The 21,918-nt window shown below is 33.4% G+C and overlaps 1 protein-coding gene across 1 annotated transcript in view; it reads right to left on the bottom strand.

Annotated features, from left to right (window-relative positions):
* Positions 1-2,621: 2,621 nt before the first annotated feature.
* LOC122021480 (DNA mismatch repair protein MSH4) overlaps positions 2,622-21,918 on the bottom strand; it is an 87,630-nt gene continuing 68,333 nt past the window's right edge. The window contains exons 15-24 of the mRNA XM_042579602.1: positions 16,769-16,832; positions 9,085-9,228; positions 8,940-9,007; positions 8,781-8,839; positions 8,485-8,641; positions 5,416-5,468; positions 5,242-5,340; positions 4,853-4,967; positions 4,659-4,781; positions 2,622-3,067 (exon numbers count right to left, since the gene is read on the bottom strand). Of these exons, the coding sequence (XP_042435536.1) occupies positions 2,900-3,067; positions 4,659-4,781; positions 4,853-4,967; positions 5,242-5,340; positions 5,416-5,468; positions 8,485-8,641; positions 8,781-8,839; positions 8,940-9,007; positions 9,085-9,228; positions 16,769-16,832 (1,050 nt within the window). The 3' untranslated portion in view covers positions 2,622-2,899. The remainder of the gene's footprint in view (positions 3,068-4,658; positions 4,782-4,852; positions 4,968-5,241; positions 5,341-5,415; positions 5,469-8,484; positions 8,642-8,780; positions 8,840-8,939; positions 9,008-9,084; positions 9,229-16,768; positions 16,833-21,918) is intronic.

Below are 21,918 nucleotides of genomic sequence, written 5' to 3'. Positions count from 1 at the left end.
TCATCTAATTTATTTTCTTCATCTCATTGTTGCCGACGGTAAAAGACATTTGTGATGAGTGAATTGATGTTTTTTCACAAGGAAGGAATATACTTTTACTTTTTCTTCCTAGGATCTCCTTTAGATGACAAATCGGACAAATCTTACTAAGTAGCCACTGCAAGCCACTACTAATAATACCCGTAATTGTTGAGGTGCAGCAGTGGTATACTTTGTAAAGGTATTTGTATGTCTTTTCCCTGAATATCATTTTTGAAGTAGTGAATAGGAAATTGGAAGTAATGTACCATATTAATATATACCATTTATATCGAAAACTTTAATATACTAAAAATTTTAATATAATTTTATAATTTCGGTATATCAAAAAGGAATCCAAAGTCAATGCTTGCAGTTGACAAACACCTCCAATAACCTTTGGGAACAAAAAAAAATGTCTAAGACTCTCACAAGCGAAACCTTCTTCTAAGGGCAACAGCTATAGGAGGCTTAGAAAGAAGGCTTGGCTCTCAAGAAGTCTTCCAATTGCAGTCGACAAGCAAGGGAGTAAATGCAACATCACTGCTCGTTGGCATTGCTCCTCTATTTGGGAAGAGGACGGTGAATAGCACACGAGAAAACAAGTTCAAAAGGTAATCAAATTGGAGTGAGGGAAGAACCTCAGGAGGAGAAGGAAAAAAAAGGGACCCAAGGAGAGAGTGCTGGTGTTAATTGACTTAGCTTTATTTGGCTACCTAATTAACTCTATTGCAAACAAAAATATTTTGTTTGCTTGGAACAAAACCACAATCGATTATCCATTAGTTGGAATAAAACCTTTCTATTTACAAAATTTCAACTCTAATCCACTGCTTGGTCAACCAATTAGACATCAATTGGCTAAACTATTATCTAATCAACCTAACCTAAAATATAACCTTTGAATTTGTCAGTGTTCTACCTTTAGTTAACTTCCTAGCTGACTGATAGTCCATCACAACTCACATGTAAGAATTTGACCTTCGAAACTTCTCACATGCAGGGCCGTCTCAACGGTTCCGAGGCCCTAGGCAATTTTTTATTTTTATTTTTTAAAAAATATATTATTAATTTAGTTTTTTTTTAAAATTTTCAGATGAAAAAATTAATTAAAATTATATATTTAAACTTGATAATATTTTTTTTCAATCGATAAAATTATTAAAATTTTTAATTTTTATGAGATATTATTGAACATAAATAAAATTTTATTAATTTTAATTTTTTGCTTCGGATGACAATATATTAACAAATGCTATTAATAGTATTCATGCATTAATTTTTTTTTAATATCTCAAATATTACTTTTAATTTGGATTTATTATTTCTAGTTTTTTCTAAAGTATAATCTTCTAAGAAAAATTTAAGTGATGTGTCATTTAAATTTTTAATTGATTCTTATGAGTTTTTATTTTTAATATTAATAATAAATTTATATAGTTCACATTTTTATTAAATAATGTGTTTTAATATCCAGAATCAATTTGATGTTTTAAAAAATTAATATACTATTTTACATCAAATTGAATGCATAAAAACCTTACTTTATGTTCTTATCCCTTATTTTATGTTCTTATCTAAAAGGGAAAGAAAGAATCAGTGAGAAAGGAAATTAACGTCCTTTGAAAGTATGAGTGAGAGAAAAAAAACATGAAAATGCCAATGGAAAAAATAAAAGGATACAAAATTATGATGTATGTTTTTTATACATCAATATGGAAAAGGAAAAAGTTTAAAAAAATAAGATATACAATTGAAAAAAAAAATATAAATAAATAAAATTAGAATAATTTATAATTAAAATTTGATATTTTTTAAATTGATCTAAATTTAAGGGTGAATATTTTTAAATATATAGTCAAAAATTTATCTAAATGGATGGTCAAACCCAACCAAAAATGGTTAGTGTCCTTAGTCTCACATCCATGTATTTCGATACTTTGTGTTAAATTAAACTCAAGCTTTATATATAGTGTCAAAACACCTAAGGTTAGGTTTGGTTGTGTGTAATGTAATTTTGCTTGTAATGTAATCAAATTTGTAATGTAATGTAATGTAATCTTGATTACATTACTACGTTTGGTAATATAATGTATGTAATCTTTGATTACAAAGGTGATTACATTCTTTTGTTTGGTGTACATTATTTTTTATAAGGAATATAATTCATATTATTATAAAATGACAAAAATATCCTGTGACCTCTATCGACGGTCGCCACACCTCTACCGGAATTTACGGTATTCGGCATTTAAACTTTGGTGAAACAATGACCTCGTAATGTAATCGGATTACATAGCATTTGCTTTGTAATCCAGATTACATTACATTACAAGTTTTAAATCAAACCAAACAAAATAATCGACTTTGTAATATAATCTGGATTACATTACAAGGTAGATTACAAGCTACCAAACGCAGTCTAAATCCTTCTAAAAAAGATATTGGGTTTTAAGGGGCATATTACAAAAAATAAAAGTGAGATAAGAAACTTCATCCTTGTAGTTCCGCATCCTAAAAGCAAGCATTGCAAGTGTTTTAAATATGTTTAAATATCAAAAAACTACCTACTTAAATATGCTCTCTTTAGAAATTTCATATCCTGAGGAGAAATATGCTCAACCCTTTAGTTCTACATCTAAAAAAGAATTCTTACAATGCTAAGAGATTTGACATTTTGAATTGGATTTTAGACTCTCGTAGTCTTTAACACATGATCATAGAAAGCAGATCTTGGAAAATTCTTGGAACATAACAAGGCAGGCTACTAACCTTTTCAGCATATAGAGGTTCAAATGCCATGACTAATATGAAGGCATTACAAAGAATTCTCCTAGTAACAATGTACTGATAGGATCAGAGCTTTTGTATACGAAAGGGATCAATTTAACTTGTCCATTTTGTAGCTCTCCTGAAGATTCTGTAGGGTTTGTCGAATGTAATCCTCACTTTGGTTGGAATATTTTAAGCAGATTAGTTTCTGGGCAACTTGGTACGCCATTTGAACTGAACGATATTTTTCACAGTTTACGTGCATCCTCTTCGCATCCTAAAAGGAAAAAAAAAAATACAAGAATGCACGAGCCATAATGTTTAGTAATACATGCACAAACCAGCATAAATTTCATAAATGTGCAGCGAGTTTGGCAATTTGTTGAAAGTTGAAACTGATAGCAGTTTATACAAAGAAATTGTAGCTTAGTTACAAAGAAAAGTTCATGTGGGCTTGAGACTTCAAAGCATATGATGGATCATCTGATGTAAGACAGGTCCGAAACAATAACTTTGATTGAGAGGCAGTAAGATTCAATAGCATTGGAAACACCCCAAAACCGATATTATCAGATTCCAGCATATCTAATAGAAGTATAAATCTAGGTCAAATGCATCACATTACATAGAAGAGGAGATCTAGGTGGAACATGTCGTACCCTTCCTAGAGCCATGTTGTTTCTCTGAATTGCTTACTAGCTAGACCTGGTATATGAACTTCCCTCCAATCTCTATTAAAATTGCTATCCCCAGATTCCAACACGGCCTAGTGATAATGGGAAGACAGCTTTCAAGACTGAGAGGAAGTAGTTGGTCGTGTAGTTGAGACTCACCAGAGGGATGGGTCATGATCAATAGCCAAGACCATAAGTTTGAAATCTCACACTGTACCAAACGAAACAATCAAAAACGTATCGTTCCAGTAAATTATCAAAACTCCATACGACTTGGTACAAACAATGCTCCTTCCTTCCTATGTTTCATCTCCTTCCTCTTTCAACCTCTAATCCATCACCGACACCATGCATCGAAACATTGGCATGATACTGAAGCAGTATCATGCCAGTCAAAGACCGAAACTTTGGCACAACTTGAAATTTTGAACCTTGGCCAAGACCTCTTATGCTGAAAGAATGGTACGTGAGAACAAATCAGGAAGATGCTCCACGCCTAGGAATGCCCAAGAGATCATACGTCATAAGAATGAAGTGAACATGTGACAGTAAAGAGTTATCATTCTTTTCCTACAAGTGCTCTCTCAGAGTTAGAATATAAGGTTGAAATTTCCAAGGTAAAAACAACAGGCTCAATCTTAGAGCGAGACATATTGGATATCCAACTCAGTTTGACGGAAATGTTTGGACTTGTGATGACCAACAATTCTAACTCTATATGTCTCCTCTCTATTTCGGAGCATGATCTATTTCACCATGTAAATTCCTTCAGTTTTTCAACCTTCAATGACTATTTATCGCTAGTGAAAGCAAAACCAGTCTGTTAGATTCATAAGTCAAGAATTTTAATTTGAAGATCTGCAAAACCAGTCTGTTAGATTCATAAGTCAAGAATTTTAATTTGAAGATCTGCAAAACCAGTCTGTTAGATTCATAAGTCAAGAATTTTAATTTGAAGATCTAGGCAAATCCAGTTTGTTAGATTCTAAGTCACCAATTTTGAACAAGCCTGATGTTTATAATCTGAGCTCTTTGGAAGGCAGATATTGCTTTATGAGAAAAATCATGAAAGGAATGTTGCCAATAAATCTATTCCAATTCCGCTTGTACTTGAAGAGAATAATAGCCATTTCTGCACATACTTATTCCTACAATAATGGTTCAATGATGTAACACTGCAAGAAATCTTATTACCTCTTCAGATATCTTTGCTGTGATGCCCCTTGCTGTCTCAACCACAGAGCTTGGCAGACCAGCAATTCCAGCCAAAAGAAGACCATAATGTGGCACATGGTGTGGACCATCCTTAAGGTGGAACTGGTAATCCATAAGAGATACAACTATCAGAAAGCAAGTATAAGAAAATTTTCAACTTTCACAGAACCCACCTTAAAATCTAAGCGATTGTTCTTCAATTCCACGTCAAAGTGGAGTATCTTTACATTGGGATAGATGGTTGCCATTTCAGAGATGCCTTCCATATGGGTAGCAAATACGGTATAACTGCAAAAGAAGTAGAACTTAATATAATTGAGAAAACTTCTAAGTAACAAGTGTAAGTCCAACCAAACCCAAGAGCATATACATGCGAACATGCAGTATCGAAGACATTAGTAGTTGGAATATTCGATACAAAAAATTATAAAAGAGGTAGCTTTGAGAATATGGAACAAATCAAATGAACAATAAGAGACAAGAATAATATCAAATATCCAGAGTAAAGGTCCACTTGTTATCAATCAACAGCATAAGCCAATTTGTCAGAACAAAAAATTACGCTTTAAGAGAAAGAAGATGCTCGCAACAGCTCCATGCAATGGCAAATCCATCAGAGGAAGATGTAGCTCTTCCAAGTTCATCCATGACAATCAAGCTCCTAGAAAGAAGAAACATCATGAGAAAAATTACATCGAATCACGTTGATTGACAGTAGGTATTGCACCAAAGATACTTTGAAGAAACATTTTGCATGAGAAAAGCTGTCTCCTTCATTTCTGTCATAAACTGCAAAATGATAAGCCATCAATTGACAAACAGTATCTGATATATAACATAAATTCATATAATATAATTATTTAGAAGTATCCAGATACAATTGAAGAGAAATTTTTTGCATGATCAGAGAAGAAGCACAGAACACAGAATAAGATGGTGATTCTTCTACTTAGAAGCACAATTAGAGAAGCACAGAACATATAGATTTTTCTAGGTTTGATAACCAAAGTGACCATTATGATCGAGAGAGATTATTGAACTTTGTCACTAAGGGGACACTCTTGGGATGAGAGATAGATATGAGCATCATTCCTTACTTGATTGTGATTGAGGTTCCTATTACAACTCTTGCTAGAGATTGTAGCATTTATATAGCTTCTCTTGCATTGACTTGCCTATATTTTGTTTAATCTCTTGGAAGGCTCACCTACTAGTTTATAAGGACATGTAGTTTTACATTTTACATTTTACATTTAGATGAGTCAAAGGTTACTAGAGGCATTGAGTCAATTTATTAGACACGCTACTGGATTTTAATATGAAACCACCACTAGTTTGACCCATGTATTTTATGCCTTTTTTTAAGTTGTTACACTCTTATGACATATTTGCATGTTCTATGTTACTAATTTGAAATCTTATAACTACGGCTACCATGCATTTGCTTATTTCTATGGGATATATTCTTGGAGGGGAGCCTTGGCGGGCGCAACGGTAAAGTTGTTGCCGTGTGACCACTAGGTCACGGGTTCGAGTCACGCAAATAGCCTCTTGCATTACGTGGTAAGGTTACATACAATAGACCTATCCCGGGGACCCCACATTGGTGGGAGCTTCGTGTACTAGACTGCCCTTTATGAGATTGATTCTTATTCACTATTAGTGTGATGCTCTAATATACTTTATGAGTGTGGTGTACAATTGTGTTACGAGAGTTATCTAGCAATGAGGGGCATAACCCTTGCCTCACAAGAGGGATGTGTCGATGTAATTGTATGGTTGACGAGAACATTCCTAGCCATGGGAAGGCGCTAACTTAGGGTGTGACATTTTCCTACTAATGCTTTGTACTTGTTATACCTATCTCTAGATCAGTCTAAGGTGAGTGGTAGAAGTATTGAGACGAGTCATTAAGTGTACATACTATTATATTGCTCTAAGACATCCCTGCTATTATAATTGGAGATTTGCAAGATATGTTGAGCTTTTCGCCAGCTTAGTACAAGCTTAATTTCTTTATTTTTTTTTATTTCCATGAAGCATGTTGTATTATGGACATTTTGCATTTTTAGGGTTTTAACATGTGATTAGCGTTCCATTTCTACTTGCATGAAATCTTGACATATTACTATGGCATTGTTGTTATTCTACATGCATAAATCATTGCTTTTGTTTCCCATATGGTTGAAATTGGATATGTTGCAAGTGTTGCCAAATATCTCCCCAACGTATGTGTGAGTTGAAGAATTGTCGTATTACCAAGCTAATCCTTCCCACGCGAAGCTACACATGCATATATATATTTAATGCAACAAAACAACTTTACTATTAAAAGAAACAGTAAGTGTCGGTGAAGAAAGTGGTAATCATAAAGAAGACAACAAAGACAATAAGAAAGGAGCAAGGAATCTAAAAAAAGTAATCAAATTTGAACAAGGGAGAAAACAATTCCTTAAATAAGGTGGTTCCAGAGAAAATTTAGTCATCATCTGCATCTCAACTTTTCTCTCTTATGCATCTGGAATAAATATGGCCAAAGGAAGAAAGATAGAAATTTTTAACATACTATGATACTTTCCATCAGTTTCTTACACCGACTATGAGTCTGTCCTAAGGCAGTTGATTAGATGTAGAGATTTTCGAGTTTAATAATGTTTGGCAAATTATGCCATACCAGCGAAATAAATCTTGCTATTTTTTTATACAGTAGCAGCCCTAGTGAAAAGTTGAATAGTTGGCAAGTGACGGGTGTTCTTTGTATCATAAGATACTTCTAAAACTTTAAGAGAAGCTTACAAAGCAACGGTTAAATCTATTATGTTATTTAAAGCTAAATGCTAGGCTCTAAAGTGAACACACAAGTAGACGATGAGAGCCTCAGAGATGAGGACATACAAGGCATTAGAGAGTCGGGGTTGCAACACATTTAACATGGTTTGGACATGCATTTAGGTGACCAATAAATGCCCTAGTTAGGCGATGCAAAACCATGACAATTACAAACATTAATCAAGGAAGAGGGAAACCAAAGAAAACTTAGTTAGCAACAATAAAAGAGAATAAAGGTTTTAGGACATTGTTTTGACTTTTGAGTATATAATTCATTTAAATATAGATGAGGATATACTAGGGAATCTACTACAATGGTGTAGGAGGATCTATATAACCGACTTCACTTAGCAGGATAAAAGCTTGATTATTGTTGTTATTCATCATCTTCAATTGGATATCGTGTTAATATTTTTCTATATTATTTATGGTTATGATGTAGTGAGGGATATTGTCACGAGTAGGGAGACTATATAAGGATAGAAGTCTTTGGGCTGTGACATCCCACACAACCTATAGCTTGTGAGCCTAGACTCATCACCCATGTTTGACCCACTCAACCAGTCAGACCCTAGACTCTTAGATTAATGCTAATACCACTTGTCATTGGAAGATGATGCATAAATCAAGATGGTTACTCATTTTTATTTTAGTTGTCCCTCTGCCTTGTAAATTAATGAATCAGCAATCCCCCTCTTACTAATGAGTGGATAAATAGCACACCTTGCCTTCCTCTAGGGACTAAAGGTGAGTCACTTCAAGAGAACGTGACATGGCAGTAAATGTAAAAGGTACTGATATGTGGTTAGGCAAAATTTTGGCTTGTGTTATGCATATGGGTGGTTTTAAGGCATGCCTTTGTATCATGAATCCAAAGTAGATTCCTTTCTATAAAATGAGTCTATATGGTGACAAAAATGTTCAAAATATTATTGTATAGTTTCATAAAGTAAATATAAGTTTTCAAGTCCCGTACTGTGCTTGAGTTGTACTCGACATTGTCTCCCGTCCCTATCCGTGTGAAAATGCGATCAACTGTCCTTAGTGATGCAAAACGAGCAGGGATGTAGCAACCAATTTGAGCCAGGATGATGATAAGACAAACTTGTTGAAGATAAGTGCTTTTACCACTCCTGGCACAGACAAGAAATCTATAGTTAAGATAGAAAAAAAGTACAACTGCTGCTAATTAACGACATTCTGAAGACAACAAATAACAGTTTGTTTAGGACATAATATAAGCATGACACACTGGTTCAGAAGGCTCCATACATATTTGGTCCCATGACAATCACCATATTAGATGCTTCAGAGAGGAAAAGATTGTTAGGCTGCATTAGTGTCAGAATTAGAGAACATAAGGTAGGAGTCACATGAACAAAGCATATGAAGACATAAAATTGAATTCATTTGATCATATTTGAACCATACAACAAAATTATTGTGTACGCTCTCAAGAATAGGATGCCTTCCAGCATCAATAGCCACAGGACCGTTATCTGAACAATTTAGTTGGTTAGGAATTTCCTAATACAACTTGATACACAAATTGAGTCGAAAGAAAATTAGGAGCTACCAGTGAATTCTGGTCTAGTATAACGATCAACAGGTTTGGTGGATATTGTATGGGCAAATGAATTCACAATCATATCTAGAAGGCATAAAACCTCTGCAAGTAACGTCAGTATGCTAACATCTTCCCTTATGACATCAATTAAGCCTGAAATTCAGTGTGGTGGTTAGCAAAAATACAAAATTCAAAACCACACAGATAAGTAATGTATTCAAGGAAACAAAATTAATGTGTTCAAGGAAATTCAACTGCTGATTTCATCATCTGTTTGACCTACAACAGTACACAATTTTTTCTTAACAAAAAAAAGGAAAGAGTAAAATTGAGGTTCAGTTGCATGCTTGTTGCATCATTAACCCAAGAAAGATACATAGACATAATACAATTTTTAATGGTTTAATGAAAACCTCATCCTGTTGAAAGAAAATCAATCTTGTAAAGACTTCCAAATCAGCAGTCTGCCAAATTCAATCTCTATCAGAAACAATCAGAGACAAGATTTTTAATTTAATGGAATCTGAAGCTAGCAAAGCATTGACATGGTATGTGCTGGTCAGCATGGTTAACCATTCTCATTAAGCGTCATTCTTAAAATAGGCGGATGTCAAGGAAATTATATAGATTTTTCTGGGGAATCTGAAAATTACAGCAAAAAAGAATTATTTGATTATTTAGTAGATAATCATGTGCCAAACAGCAACTCTAAATTAACTCATAATAGAAAGAAATTTATTATTGGTCTCCCTCAACAGAAGTCACTCTAGTCCATTTTCCTAATATGAACACATTGGCCATCCTTTGTCTATTTATTCTATTACAACAAAACAAAAAATCTATTGTTGAAACAAACTTATGTATAGATAACATTGATTAAAGTAATAACCTAGCAAATTTGTGTTCTCTGAGAATGAGATATAATGAATTGCTATTTTCCTTGGGAACACATCTCTCTCTGTTATCTAATGGGAAACAGTTTTCTGCTGAATAATAAATAAAACAAAATGTTTGAGAACTAATAAATCATCTCTGGAGAATGAGATTTAGAAATCTTCATCACAATCACAATTTAGCATGTTGTAACTGACAGAATCTGGAATTGATCAGGATGGTTAAAAACTACATTATGATAATATATTATCATGTTTAAGTATTAGTAGCAGTGCTAGCATGTTAGATATTATAAATAACGAGTATAGATTGTTGCTAGATATACAAATTTTTTCCTTAAAATCTCACACCAACAATGAACCCACTAATTTCTCTAGTGAAAGCATCACATTTTAATATAATCCACTGAATCTTATTTAAAAGAAAACAGTAAATGTTTTTTCCCTCAAAAAATAGATGCTTTCGAGAAAAGATCTGAAGATTGTGCATCTTTTTTGCTGATTTGTCCTTTACTGTTGTCACTTCTCATTAAGAGCATCCACATTGGTGTTAATACATGGGTGTTATATCACTCAAATGGTGTTACAAACCAATGTGGATGGGTGTTATAACACCCACACATTAACCGCGATCAAAGAATTGAACGTTGTTAATGAACGGATTTTATATAAAAAAATTCAAAGAGTAAAAAAATAAATTTTGGATATAAAGAATAAAGATGAATAAATGGATAGTGGAACCTACAAATAATCAATATTAATGCTAAAATGAATGTGAGGGTGTGTTAATAAAAATGAGGTGCTAGGGCATCCACATTGGTGGTGATATAACACCCACTATCCCGTCAAAAAGTGTAGGGTCCACATGTTGCATACGCATTATATTAACACATTCATTCTCTCACATTCATTTTAACATTAACACATGCTATCCATTCATTCATCTTTATTCTTATTTTACATTAAATAAATACAATTCCAATTTTATTTACACAATTTAAATGATTATTATTTAAAATAAATAATAATATAATTTATATATATATTTATTATTTAAAATAATTTTTTCTTATTTTATGTAAAATAATTATATATATATTTTAGGTGAAATATACGATGACTCTAATACAACATGGGATAAGATGGTATCAAAGTTGAAAATAGTAGCTAAGAGTGTACTTGGTGAGTCAAAGGGACATGCATCACTAAGTAAAGAATCTTGGTGGTGGAATGAGAAAGTACAAGAGAAAGTGAAGGAAAAACGAATAGCTTATAAGGAATTATATATTTGTAAGAACGAGGAAAACTTAAAAAAATATACAATAGCCAAGAAAGAAGCTAAGAAAGTAGTGAGTGAAGCAAAAAATGAAACTTTTGAACAGTTATATCAAAAATTGGATACAAAAGAAGGAGAAAAAGATATTTATAGAATAGCTAAAGTGAGAGAAAGGAAAACAAGAGATCTTAGTCAAATAAAATGTATTAAAGATGAATGTAATAGGGTATTAGTAAATGATGGAGAAATAAAAGAGCGGTGGAAGAGGTATTTTCATCAACTTTTTAATGAAGGTTTAGGTGACCAACTTAACTTAGGTAATTTAATTAGGTTAAATGAGCATAGAAATTTTAATTTTTATCGTAGAATTCAAACTTCAGAAGTAAAACAAACTTTAAATGAGATGCACAATGGAAAAGCCGTTGGACCAGATGATATTCCGATAGAGGTATGGAAGTGCTTAGGGAAACAAGGTATTGAATGACTTACAAAATTATTTAACATGATATTGAAAACAAAAAAAAAGGCTTATCATTGGAGGATAAGTACTCTAGTTCCCTTATATAAGAACAAGGGAGATATACAAAATTGTGCAAACTATAGGGGTATTAAACTAATGAGTTATACTATGAAACTTTGGGAAAAAGTAATAGAAAGATTAAACGGATCGTAAATCAATTTGGGTTCGTGTCGACAGAATCGATGATAAGAGCTATACATCTCCTTAGACAATTAATTGAAAAGTATGACGAAAAAAGGCAAGATCTATCCATGATATTCGACTTAGAAAAAGATGATAGAGTCCCGAGAGAAATTATATGGAGAATTTTAGAAAGAGAGGTGTTAGCGTAACGTATATTGAACTAATTAAGGATATGTATGAGGATGTAACGACGAGAGTAAAGACTTGATAATTGAAGCATTTCCAATAAAGATAGGATTACATCGGGATCAGCCCTAAGTCCCTATCTTTTTACACTAATTATGGACGAACTCAAGACATAGTACCGTGGTGCATGTTGTTTGCAGATGATATTATTTTGGTAGATGAGACACGTGAAGGAGTAAATGCTAAGCTAGAATCTTGGAGGAAAACACTAGAAGGAAAAGGTTTTAAGCTTAGTAGATTAAAGACAGAATATATAGATATGAGAGAACGAGTTGCTCGGAACCGAGAGATTTAAATATTTAGGATCATTTTTACAAAATGATGGAGGGATTGAGAGATACGTCTTACATAGAATACAAGCAGGATGGATGAAATAGAGGGGAGCGTCAGGTGTTTTATGTGACCGTAAAATACCTCTTAAATTTAAAGGTAAGTTCTATAAAATCGCTGTTAGACCTGCTATGTTATATGGAACTGAATGTTGGGCTATGACTCGAGCACATGAGAATAAGATGAGAGTTGCAGAGATGAGGATGTTAAGGTGGATGTGTGGACATACGAAGATGGACAAAATAAGGAATGAGAGCATTAGAGAGAAAGTCGGAGTTGCATCTATTGAGAACAAACTCCGAGAGACACGTTGAAGATGGTACGGACATGTACTTAGACGACTAATAAATGCTCCAGTTAGGCGATGTGAAACTATGATAAACATGCATATCAAACGAGGAAGAGGAAGATCAAAAAAGACTTGGTTAGCAACAATAAAACAAGATAAAATTTATTTAAATATAGATGATGATATAATAGGAGATAGAGCTCAATAGCGTAAAAGGATTCATACAGCCGACCCCACCTAGTGGGAAAAGGCTTGGTTGTTGTTGTTGTTGTATTTTATGAGTGCCATTTATTTAAAATTAAAATATTATTATAAATTTGAAATGAAGGAGTACAACATATAAAAAAATAACACTCGCATAAAATTAAAAAACAACATAAATTAAATGTAAAAAGAAACTATACAATATTAATTCAAAGATTGATGTGTTGTGACCAAATATGTTCAACTAAGGCGGCACAAAGTTGGTGATGCACATGAGTGTCACATAGTTCGAAATTTGTTTGGAAATAATCATGAAATCCTCGATTTGAGCCCTGGACGGGTTGTGTGGGTTCGTCACCTTCATCGTTCTACCAATTTGTCACCTAACCCCCCTCTTTTTCAACAATCATGTTGTGCAAAATAATACATACTATCATAATATGTTTTAACTTTTTCGTGTACCAATAACGAGCTGGACCTCTATAATTGCCCATCGAGCTTGAACTCAAATGCTTGTTCAACATCTTTTCTTACAGCCTCTTGTCTTTCCTTAAACAACCTCCTCTTGGAATCTTCCAGGCAAGGAAAAACCTTCATGAAAGTAGTCCATTTTGGATATATTCCATTTGTTAGATAATACCCCTTCGTATATTGAGTCTCGTTGATCGTGAAATTAATCTCTGAGGCATTTCCTTGTAAGATGTTATTGAATATGGGAGATTCGTATAACACATTAGTATCATTACGTGAACCTGCGATATCAAAAAATGCACGCCATATCCACAAGTGATGCAATCGCTTCAAACACGATTGTTAGTGATCCATGACCTCTAGTAAGCTGGCATTTCCAACAACTGACAATTTTTTCATTCCCAATGAATGCAATGAAGGCCGCCCAACATTCCAGGGAAGTCGTGCCTTTCATCATGCATTTGAAGATGTTGACCATCATCAACATTCGACCTTCTCAAGTATCGATCACCAAATAGTTCAACCACATAACTGCAGAACTTGAAAAGACACTTGATGGCGAGTGAATCACCTATGGGTAGGTACTCATCAAGATGGTCGACTGGGACTCCATAAGTCAAATTGGCGAATCACATCCATACATTTTTGTAGTGGTGACAAGCTTTTTCTTCTCGCAGCATCATCTCTCTGCTGAAAATACGATGAATGACTCTCAAGTGCATTCACTAATTGACAAAATACATCTTTTCACATGTGAAAAGTCTGCGAAATATTTGATCCGAATTCACCGGGTTTGTGGAGAAATAATCATCGAAGAGTCTCGCATGCCTGACTTCACGATTTCTTTGGATGAACCTTCTTCGCCGCATCTCGTTATTATTTTGATATGCTTCAATTATTTGTTGGCTTTGTTGAAGTATCAATGACATTAACTCATTCCCCAGATCATAACCTTCGTCAACAACTTCAACTTGGACTTCATTTTCAAGCTGGTGCTACTTGAATATTGAAACATTTTGGAGGAAACGAATTCAAGTCTATGTGTTTGACAAATGGTATGTTCTTAGAATGAAGAATTGTATTAGCACAAGGTGTCTATTTATTTTTTTCTTGTCAACAACTATATTCCAACTGCTATATTCCAATGACTACTTTGCAATGACTATATTAATTGATCAAGAATTGTACGTTAATTGAAAAGTTACAATAATAGAAAATTATAATAAATGAAAATTACATATTTCATCTCCCCCTAATCTATTGACATAGATAGTCGTGGATGATAGTTGCTCCTCTGTCATTTGTGAAGTGTCCTAATAAAGGATTGTGTATTCCTTTAGTTGAACTTTGGATAAGGTAGCTTTTGCTTTCATCTCCTCAACTTCAAGTTGTTTGTTTCATTTCAACTTCAGTCATTTTTATGCTTGTATACTCAATAAACTTTGCAAACATATTATTCAAATTTGTTGTCATACCTTCAATATCCGATTTCATTTTGTCTTTTCCCTTTCTTTTTGTTGTCTTGTGACCCATTGAACGAGTTGTTTCTTTGTTTAGGTCTACATGTAGACTTGCATCTTGGTTAGATGAGGTGCTGCTTGCCCCCGACTCCGAGGTCCTTGCCTTCTTCGTGCCAACAAGGTGATCAACGGACTATAGAGTAAACATTGGACGATCTTTTACGATTCTCTATACATGCTCGAGATTAAATGCAATGTTGTTATTTTACTCGCAATATTTTTCATACGCAAGCTACAATGTATCCTCATCACTATGACCACTACGATACGCACGATAAACATTATTGTAATTTGTGTTGAAGCGATATACTTTTTTTTGTATGGAATTATGTCATTGTGATCGTATGACACTTGCAATACTGCTGGGTGTACCTGGAGGACGATTCTCATTGTAGTAGCTTGCAACGCGTCCCTGAAGCATCTACCTTCTGATCATTGCTGATGATTAGATCATCGCTGAAAGTGACAAACGATCTCGCTAAAATCTCGTCTTCAACCTTACTCCATGTTGATTGCTTTCTTCTACCCGTAGCGCCAGAATTTGCCTTCTCCAAATTTGTGAATTCAATTGCGGTCAGACAGTTAAGTCAGAGTAAACGGTTCATTTTCCGTCAGAAATGTAAAAAGCATACCGGTTGCATGTGGATTAGATGGATAATTTTGTGGATATGAATTATATGGATAATTTAGTGGATATGGACCGTATGAATTATTTTGTGGGTATGGATTATGTGGATAATGGGTGGATATGAAAACTATGAATAATTTGGTGGAATTTGTGAAAAGGAGCATTTTCTTCCGATAATTTTTAGTAATTCACGAAATTTCTAAAAAATTCTCGGTTATTTTCATCCATTTAAGAGGAAAGTAGGATTATAGAAATAAATATTCAGAATAAAATTGAGATGATGAAAATAGTAGAGAGAAGATTTTTAGAGAGATTTAGGTGTTTGAATGATTGACATAAGTTGTGTAAGATGATGAGTATTTATAGATGAAATTTTATTTTATTAAAATAGCTATTAACTAGCAGTTTAATTTTTTTTATTTTAACCTCATCAAAAATAGTTTGGCAATAAAATATCATCAATTCAATTTTGTTTGGTTGGTTTTTAATTTTAAAATTTTTTATTTTAATTTTATTTAATATAAAAAACATGTGAGAGCACCCATGAAGCCCTCCCATCTCGTGCTTTGAACCCATGTGGGGTGGGCCACCTGCATCCACCCTCACGCCCTCCCATCGAGCGTGTAAACCACGTGATGAGTTTCTCTCTCTAGCGTGTGCATGCATGCACCAAAGTGAGATTTTTTTTTATAAATTTTTTTTGAATGCGTTCAGTGACGTGTTCTATGGGTGTTATAACACCCATTCATATTGATTTTAACACCAATTGAATGTCACAACACCCAACAAATTCCACTAATATGGAAGCTCTTAATATAATGGATATGTGACATGCTATATGAAGAGGTAGCATATATTAACGTTCAAACCAATACGGATGCCCTAAATAGCATCCTAAGACTTGCAACAACTACAACGACGACCAAGCCTTATCCCATTAGATGGAGTCGACATCCTAAGACTTAATGTAGATAAAAATTAATTGGTTCAAAGCCACACCTTAACTTGAGAGCTGATAGCACAACCATATTTTGTCAGAATCATTAAGGTTTCTAAATCAAAATAGCATTCAGAGAAAAAATAATCAGCAAAAGTTCCACAAAGTATAGAAGAATCCATATATACATATACGATAACAAATACAGGTAAAGTGACAACCATCTTCTTTATTGGAAAAGAAAGATTATAATAACCTTCTAAGAAGAGCTCTGTACGCATGAAACATTCAGCAGCAGCAGACTTGTTTCTAGCATTGAGCTGCAGCATTTTAAAAAGTTTAGTTATTAAGAAGCATAGACAAGTAACTGTGCATACCAAATATGTCATGTAAAATTCAAATAGTAGTCAGTGTCTTCAGAAAAAACAAACTTCTAATGTGAAAACAAGCAACACCCACAACTCTATAGATCTCTTGTGAAGCACTTCTACTAAAAGCCAGTTCAAGATTGAGAGCAAGAAAGAAGGAGAATGCCCTCCTTCATCCCCCTGCTCACAACCCTAAATTGCCACTTTAAGATTGACATTAAAAATTACAATGAGGTACTTGGTAACTCAATAAATTTAATTCAAGCCCTTCATTACAATACTCTCCTTAAGATGGTGTAAAAATATCTTTTAAACCCATCTTATACATAATAGAAGTCAATCCCTTGGTAAAAATATCTTCTAATTACTGAGAAGATTGCACGTAAAGAATACAAATGCTTCCTTCTTTTATACTTTTCTTTAATAAAATGTGAATCAAGCTCTACATGCTTCATTCTATCATATTGAGCTGGATTATTAGCAATCTCAATGGCTGCTTTCAGTGGCGTAGCCACGTGAGGATGAGGGGGTGTGACCGCCCCTCTAACATTTTTTTTTAAATAATAGTATATATTTGGAAGCCCTCACCGTCACTTTGATTGATCAATTCACCACCGTTCGTTGCCGAAGACTAAAATTGATCATATATTTGGAAAGCCCACGACTTAGGCTATGTATTGGTACCACTTTTACGAGGAAATATCGTGACATGGAATATTAAGTATTAAATTTTAAAATAAAATATACAATAATAAACAGATGAACTAAATCATAAAACACAAAGTGAAGGTACTAAGTTAAAATTGAATAGGGTTCGAACTAAATTCAACAGATAGATGCGGATATAAGCATTACGTTAGTTCAAACCGCGATTGATTTGGAGTTGATTTGGTCAAGTTATGGCCGAACCAAGTTTAAGGATTAAACAAGTTGAATTAGGACATTTTTGAGGAAACCTTCTATTTTATTTTTTCTCTCCCTTTTTCCTCCATGCATGTTAGAGCCCGACTGCGCCGTATGCCACCCCTTCGCCTATCCCTCTCTTTTATTTCTCTCTCTCTCTTCTTTCTCATTCCCTTCTTCTCCTCTTCTCCAACAGTAATAAACCTGTAATTTTTTCTGCTCTTCTCAAGCACAAGAGTTGTCTTTTCTTCTCCTTTCTTTTCTCCAACAAGCAAGAAATACAACATAAGCTGCACCGCAAGATTAGCCTTGTTTTGTCTTGACTTTCACTCTTTGCGTCAATACCAAACTCACCAAAACTAGTCGAGATTACTAACAAAGAAGGTAGAACTCTCCGTTTTTGCTTCTTCCTCCCTATCTTCTCCTCTATTTTTCTCAAAAGCAATAGTCTTCCAAGAGGAGTAAATTATTCCTTTCTTCTTTCATGTTTCCTTACTTGAAGGAGAGTTGTAAAGTATAAACTTTATTTTATTATTTAGATTGAAATGAAGGTCTCACATGTAGAAATGCTAAATATAACGAGAAAGTGAGATCACAAATGATTATTCGACTTTGAGTCATAATAAGCTTTAGGGATTGACGGATCGTTATTTCAACTAGAACCAAGCTAGCTCCTTAAATTTGAAATTTAGGCTTTTGGATGGTGAAAATCGATAGAAAGATGATATCAATAAAATGAAAATATATACGACTTCTAGAATTAAGTGGTAGAAGTTAAAAGATGTGAAGCAAAATATATTTAAGGAGAAGATAGAAGTACAAGCATTAAGTGAAACATATGGTGACTCTAATACGACATGGGATAAGATGGTATCAAAGTTGAAAATAGTAGCTAAGAGTATACTCGGTGAGTCAAAGGGATATGCACCACTAAATAAGGAATCCTAGTAGTTGAATGAAAAAGTAAAGAGAAAGTGAAGGAAAAACAAACAGCTTATAATAAATTATATATTTGTAAGAACGAAGAAAACTTAAAAAAATATACAATATTTAAGAAAGAGGCTAAGAAAGTAGTGAATGAAGCAAAGAATGAAACTTTTGAACGATTATATCAAAAATTGGATACAAAAGAAGGAGAAAGAGACATTTATAGAATAGTTAAAGTAAGAAAGGAAGGCAAGAGATCTTATCCAAATAAAATGTATTAAAGATGAATGTAATAGGGTACTAATAAACGATGGAGAAATAAAAGAGCAGTGGAAAATGTATTTTTATCAACTTTTTAATGAAGGTTTATGTGGCCAACTTAACTTGGGTAATTTAAGAATGAATATAGAAATTTAAATTTTTATCGTAAAATTTAAATTTTAGAAGTAAAACAAACTTTAAATGGAATACACAATGAAAAAGTGATTGGACAAGATGATATTTCGATAGAGGTATGAAAGCGCCTAAGGAAAACAATGTATTAAATGACTTATAAAATTATTTAACATGATATTGAAGACGAAAAAAATGTCTGTTAGAGTAAGTACTCTAGTTTCCTTATATAAGAACAAGGGAGATGCACAAAATTATATAAACTATAGGGGTATTAAACTAATGAGTCATACCATGAAACTTTGGGAAAAAATAATAGAAATAAGATCAAGGAGATCATGGTGACCGAAAATTAATTTGGAAAGGTCAACAATAGAAGTTATACATTTTCTTACAAAAACAAGATCTACATATGATATTCATTGAGTTAGAAAAAACTTATGATAGAGTCCCAAGAGAAATTATATGAAGAATTCTAGAAAAGAAAAGTGTTAGCGTAACATATATTGAACTAATTAAAGATATGTACGAGGATGTAACGACCAGAGTAAAGATTTCAGGTAGAGTAACTGAAATATTTCCAATAAAGATAGGGATATATCAAGGACTCTAAGTTTATATCTTTTTAAACTAATTATGAACAAACTCACTATACACATTCAAGACACAGTACCGTGATGCATGTTGTTTGCAGATGATATTGTTTTGGTAGATGAAACATGTGGAGTAAATGCTAAACTAGAATCTTGAAAGAAAACACTAGAAGCTTAGTATAATAAAGACAGAATATATGAAATTTAAGTATAGGAATATTAGACGTAATAAATAATTGTTAAGATAGGAGATGACGAGTTGCTTGAAACTGAGAGGTTTAAATATTTATGATCATTTTTGCAAAATGATGGAGGGATTGAGTAAGCTGTCTTACATAGAATACGAGCAAGATGATTGAAATAGAGGAGAGTGTCGGGTGTTTTATGTGGTCATAAAATACTTCTAAAACTTAATAGAAAGTTCTATAAAATCACAATTAAACTGCTATGTTATATATAAAGCTGAATGTTGGGCTATAAACAGAAGATGAAAGTTGTAGAGATGAGAATGTTAAAGTTGATGTGCATACCAGGATGAACATAATAAGAAATAAGAGTATTGGAGAGAAAGTCGAAGTTGCATCTATTGAGGAAAAACTCCGAGAGACACGTTTAAGATGATACGGACATGTAACGACCAATAAATGCTCTAGTGCGATGTGAAATTATGACAAACATGCATATTAAATGAGGAAGAGGAAGACCGAAAAAGACTTGGTTAGCAACAATAAAATAAGATAAAATTTATTTAAGTATAGATAATGATATAGTAGAAGATACAGCTCAATGACATAAAAGAATACATATAGCCAATCCCACCTAGTGGGATAAGGCTTGATTATTGTTGTTGTTGATGGTGAAAATTGATCTACACTAATATTTGCAATTTTCAAAAATCGCCCCTCCTGGTATGTCACTGGCTACTTTATTGTCATAAAAGAAAAGTGTTTATGGATAGAGGCGTAACTCTAATCAGAACTACTTCAACCATAATAGCGTACAATCACCTTAATACTCTGATGCACTATGTCTATATGTTGCTTCTACACTAGCAACAACAATTTGTTTCTTACTCCACCAAGTAACTAGATTTCCACCACCAAATGTACAAATAACTAGTGGTGGATTGACCATCATTTAAACAACTGACCAATCTGCATCTGTAAAGCACCCCACCTTAAGATTTCCATGTTGTGAGAAAAATACACCATGACCTGGATAATCTTCAAGAGACAAATTAATCTGGAGGCCATCCTAACTAGCAGGTGTGACTGAATTTGTAATAAGCTGATGACTTTAATAAATTTGAGTCCCAGCATGCATACAACCCAACATTCTCAATTCAATAAATAAATCAAGCACATTATTTGTGAGAGAAGTATACCCAAAAGATAACTCAATTTACTCAAATCTTTCACCTCAAACACATATGTTTGAGTTTTCAAATCACCAATCTCATCTATATCATCACTAATGATAATGATATCATCCACACATACAATTACAATAGCTACCTTGTAATGATTGTGCCAGTAAAATATTATATGATCAACATCGCACTGCTTATAGTCCATAGCAACAACTGCTTGATGAAACCTATCAAATAGTGACTTTTTCAGCCTCTATAAAGAACACCATAGACAACACGCCTTACCAATTCTATCAATAACAGTACATCTAAGAGGAACTTCATGTAAACTTCCTCTTGTAAGTCACCATGCAAGTCATATTTCACATTTAATTGATCTAATTTCCAAAAAAGGTTTGCAACAAAAAAGATGATAGTGGATTCAACATTTCGAGTCGTATTGGTATTTCAATATCGTGCCAACATTTGATGTATGATACTAGTGGAAGATTAGAGGTGAAAGGGGGAAGGAGAAGAAGATAAGACACCTATATACTTAAATTTGGACTTAAAATTTAGAATGGTATAGTTTTGAGAATATCTTGAATGAACACAAACTATAAAAATAAAGAATAACGTTATCTCAATTCATTTTTCTGTAGTTTAGCATGCTAGTAAGGGGTATCAAGTGTTGGTATAACATGATACTCATTGATATGATTAACATTTCAACACAAAAGACATTGTTTATACGGGTAGTATCAAGTCTTGTAAATTTATCAGAACGATCCTTTTCAATCGTGCTGCTTGATACAGTGCAAGATTTCAAACCATGAGTTGAATAGAATTTATCTTGGCAACTAGAGAAAAAGTC

Source organism: Zingiber officinale, chromosome 9A (genome assembly GCF_018446385.1).
Source record: "Zingiber officinale cultivar Zhangliang chromosome 9A, Zo_v1.1, whole genome shotgun sequence".
NCBI classification, from domain to species: domain Eukaryota; kingdom Viridiplantae; phylum Streptophyta; class Magnoliopsida; order Zingiberales; family Zingiberaceae; genus Zingiber; species Zingiber officinale.
Note: the sequence above shows the minus strand (reverse complement) of the source record. Positions and strands in the feature narration are given on the sequence as shown.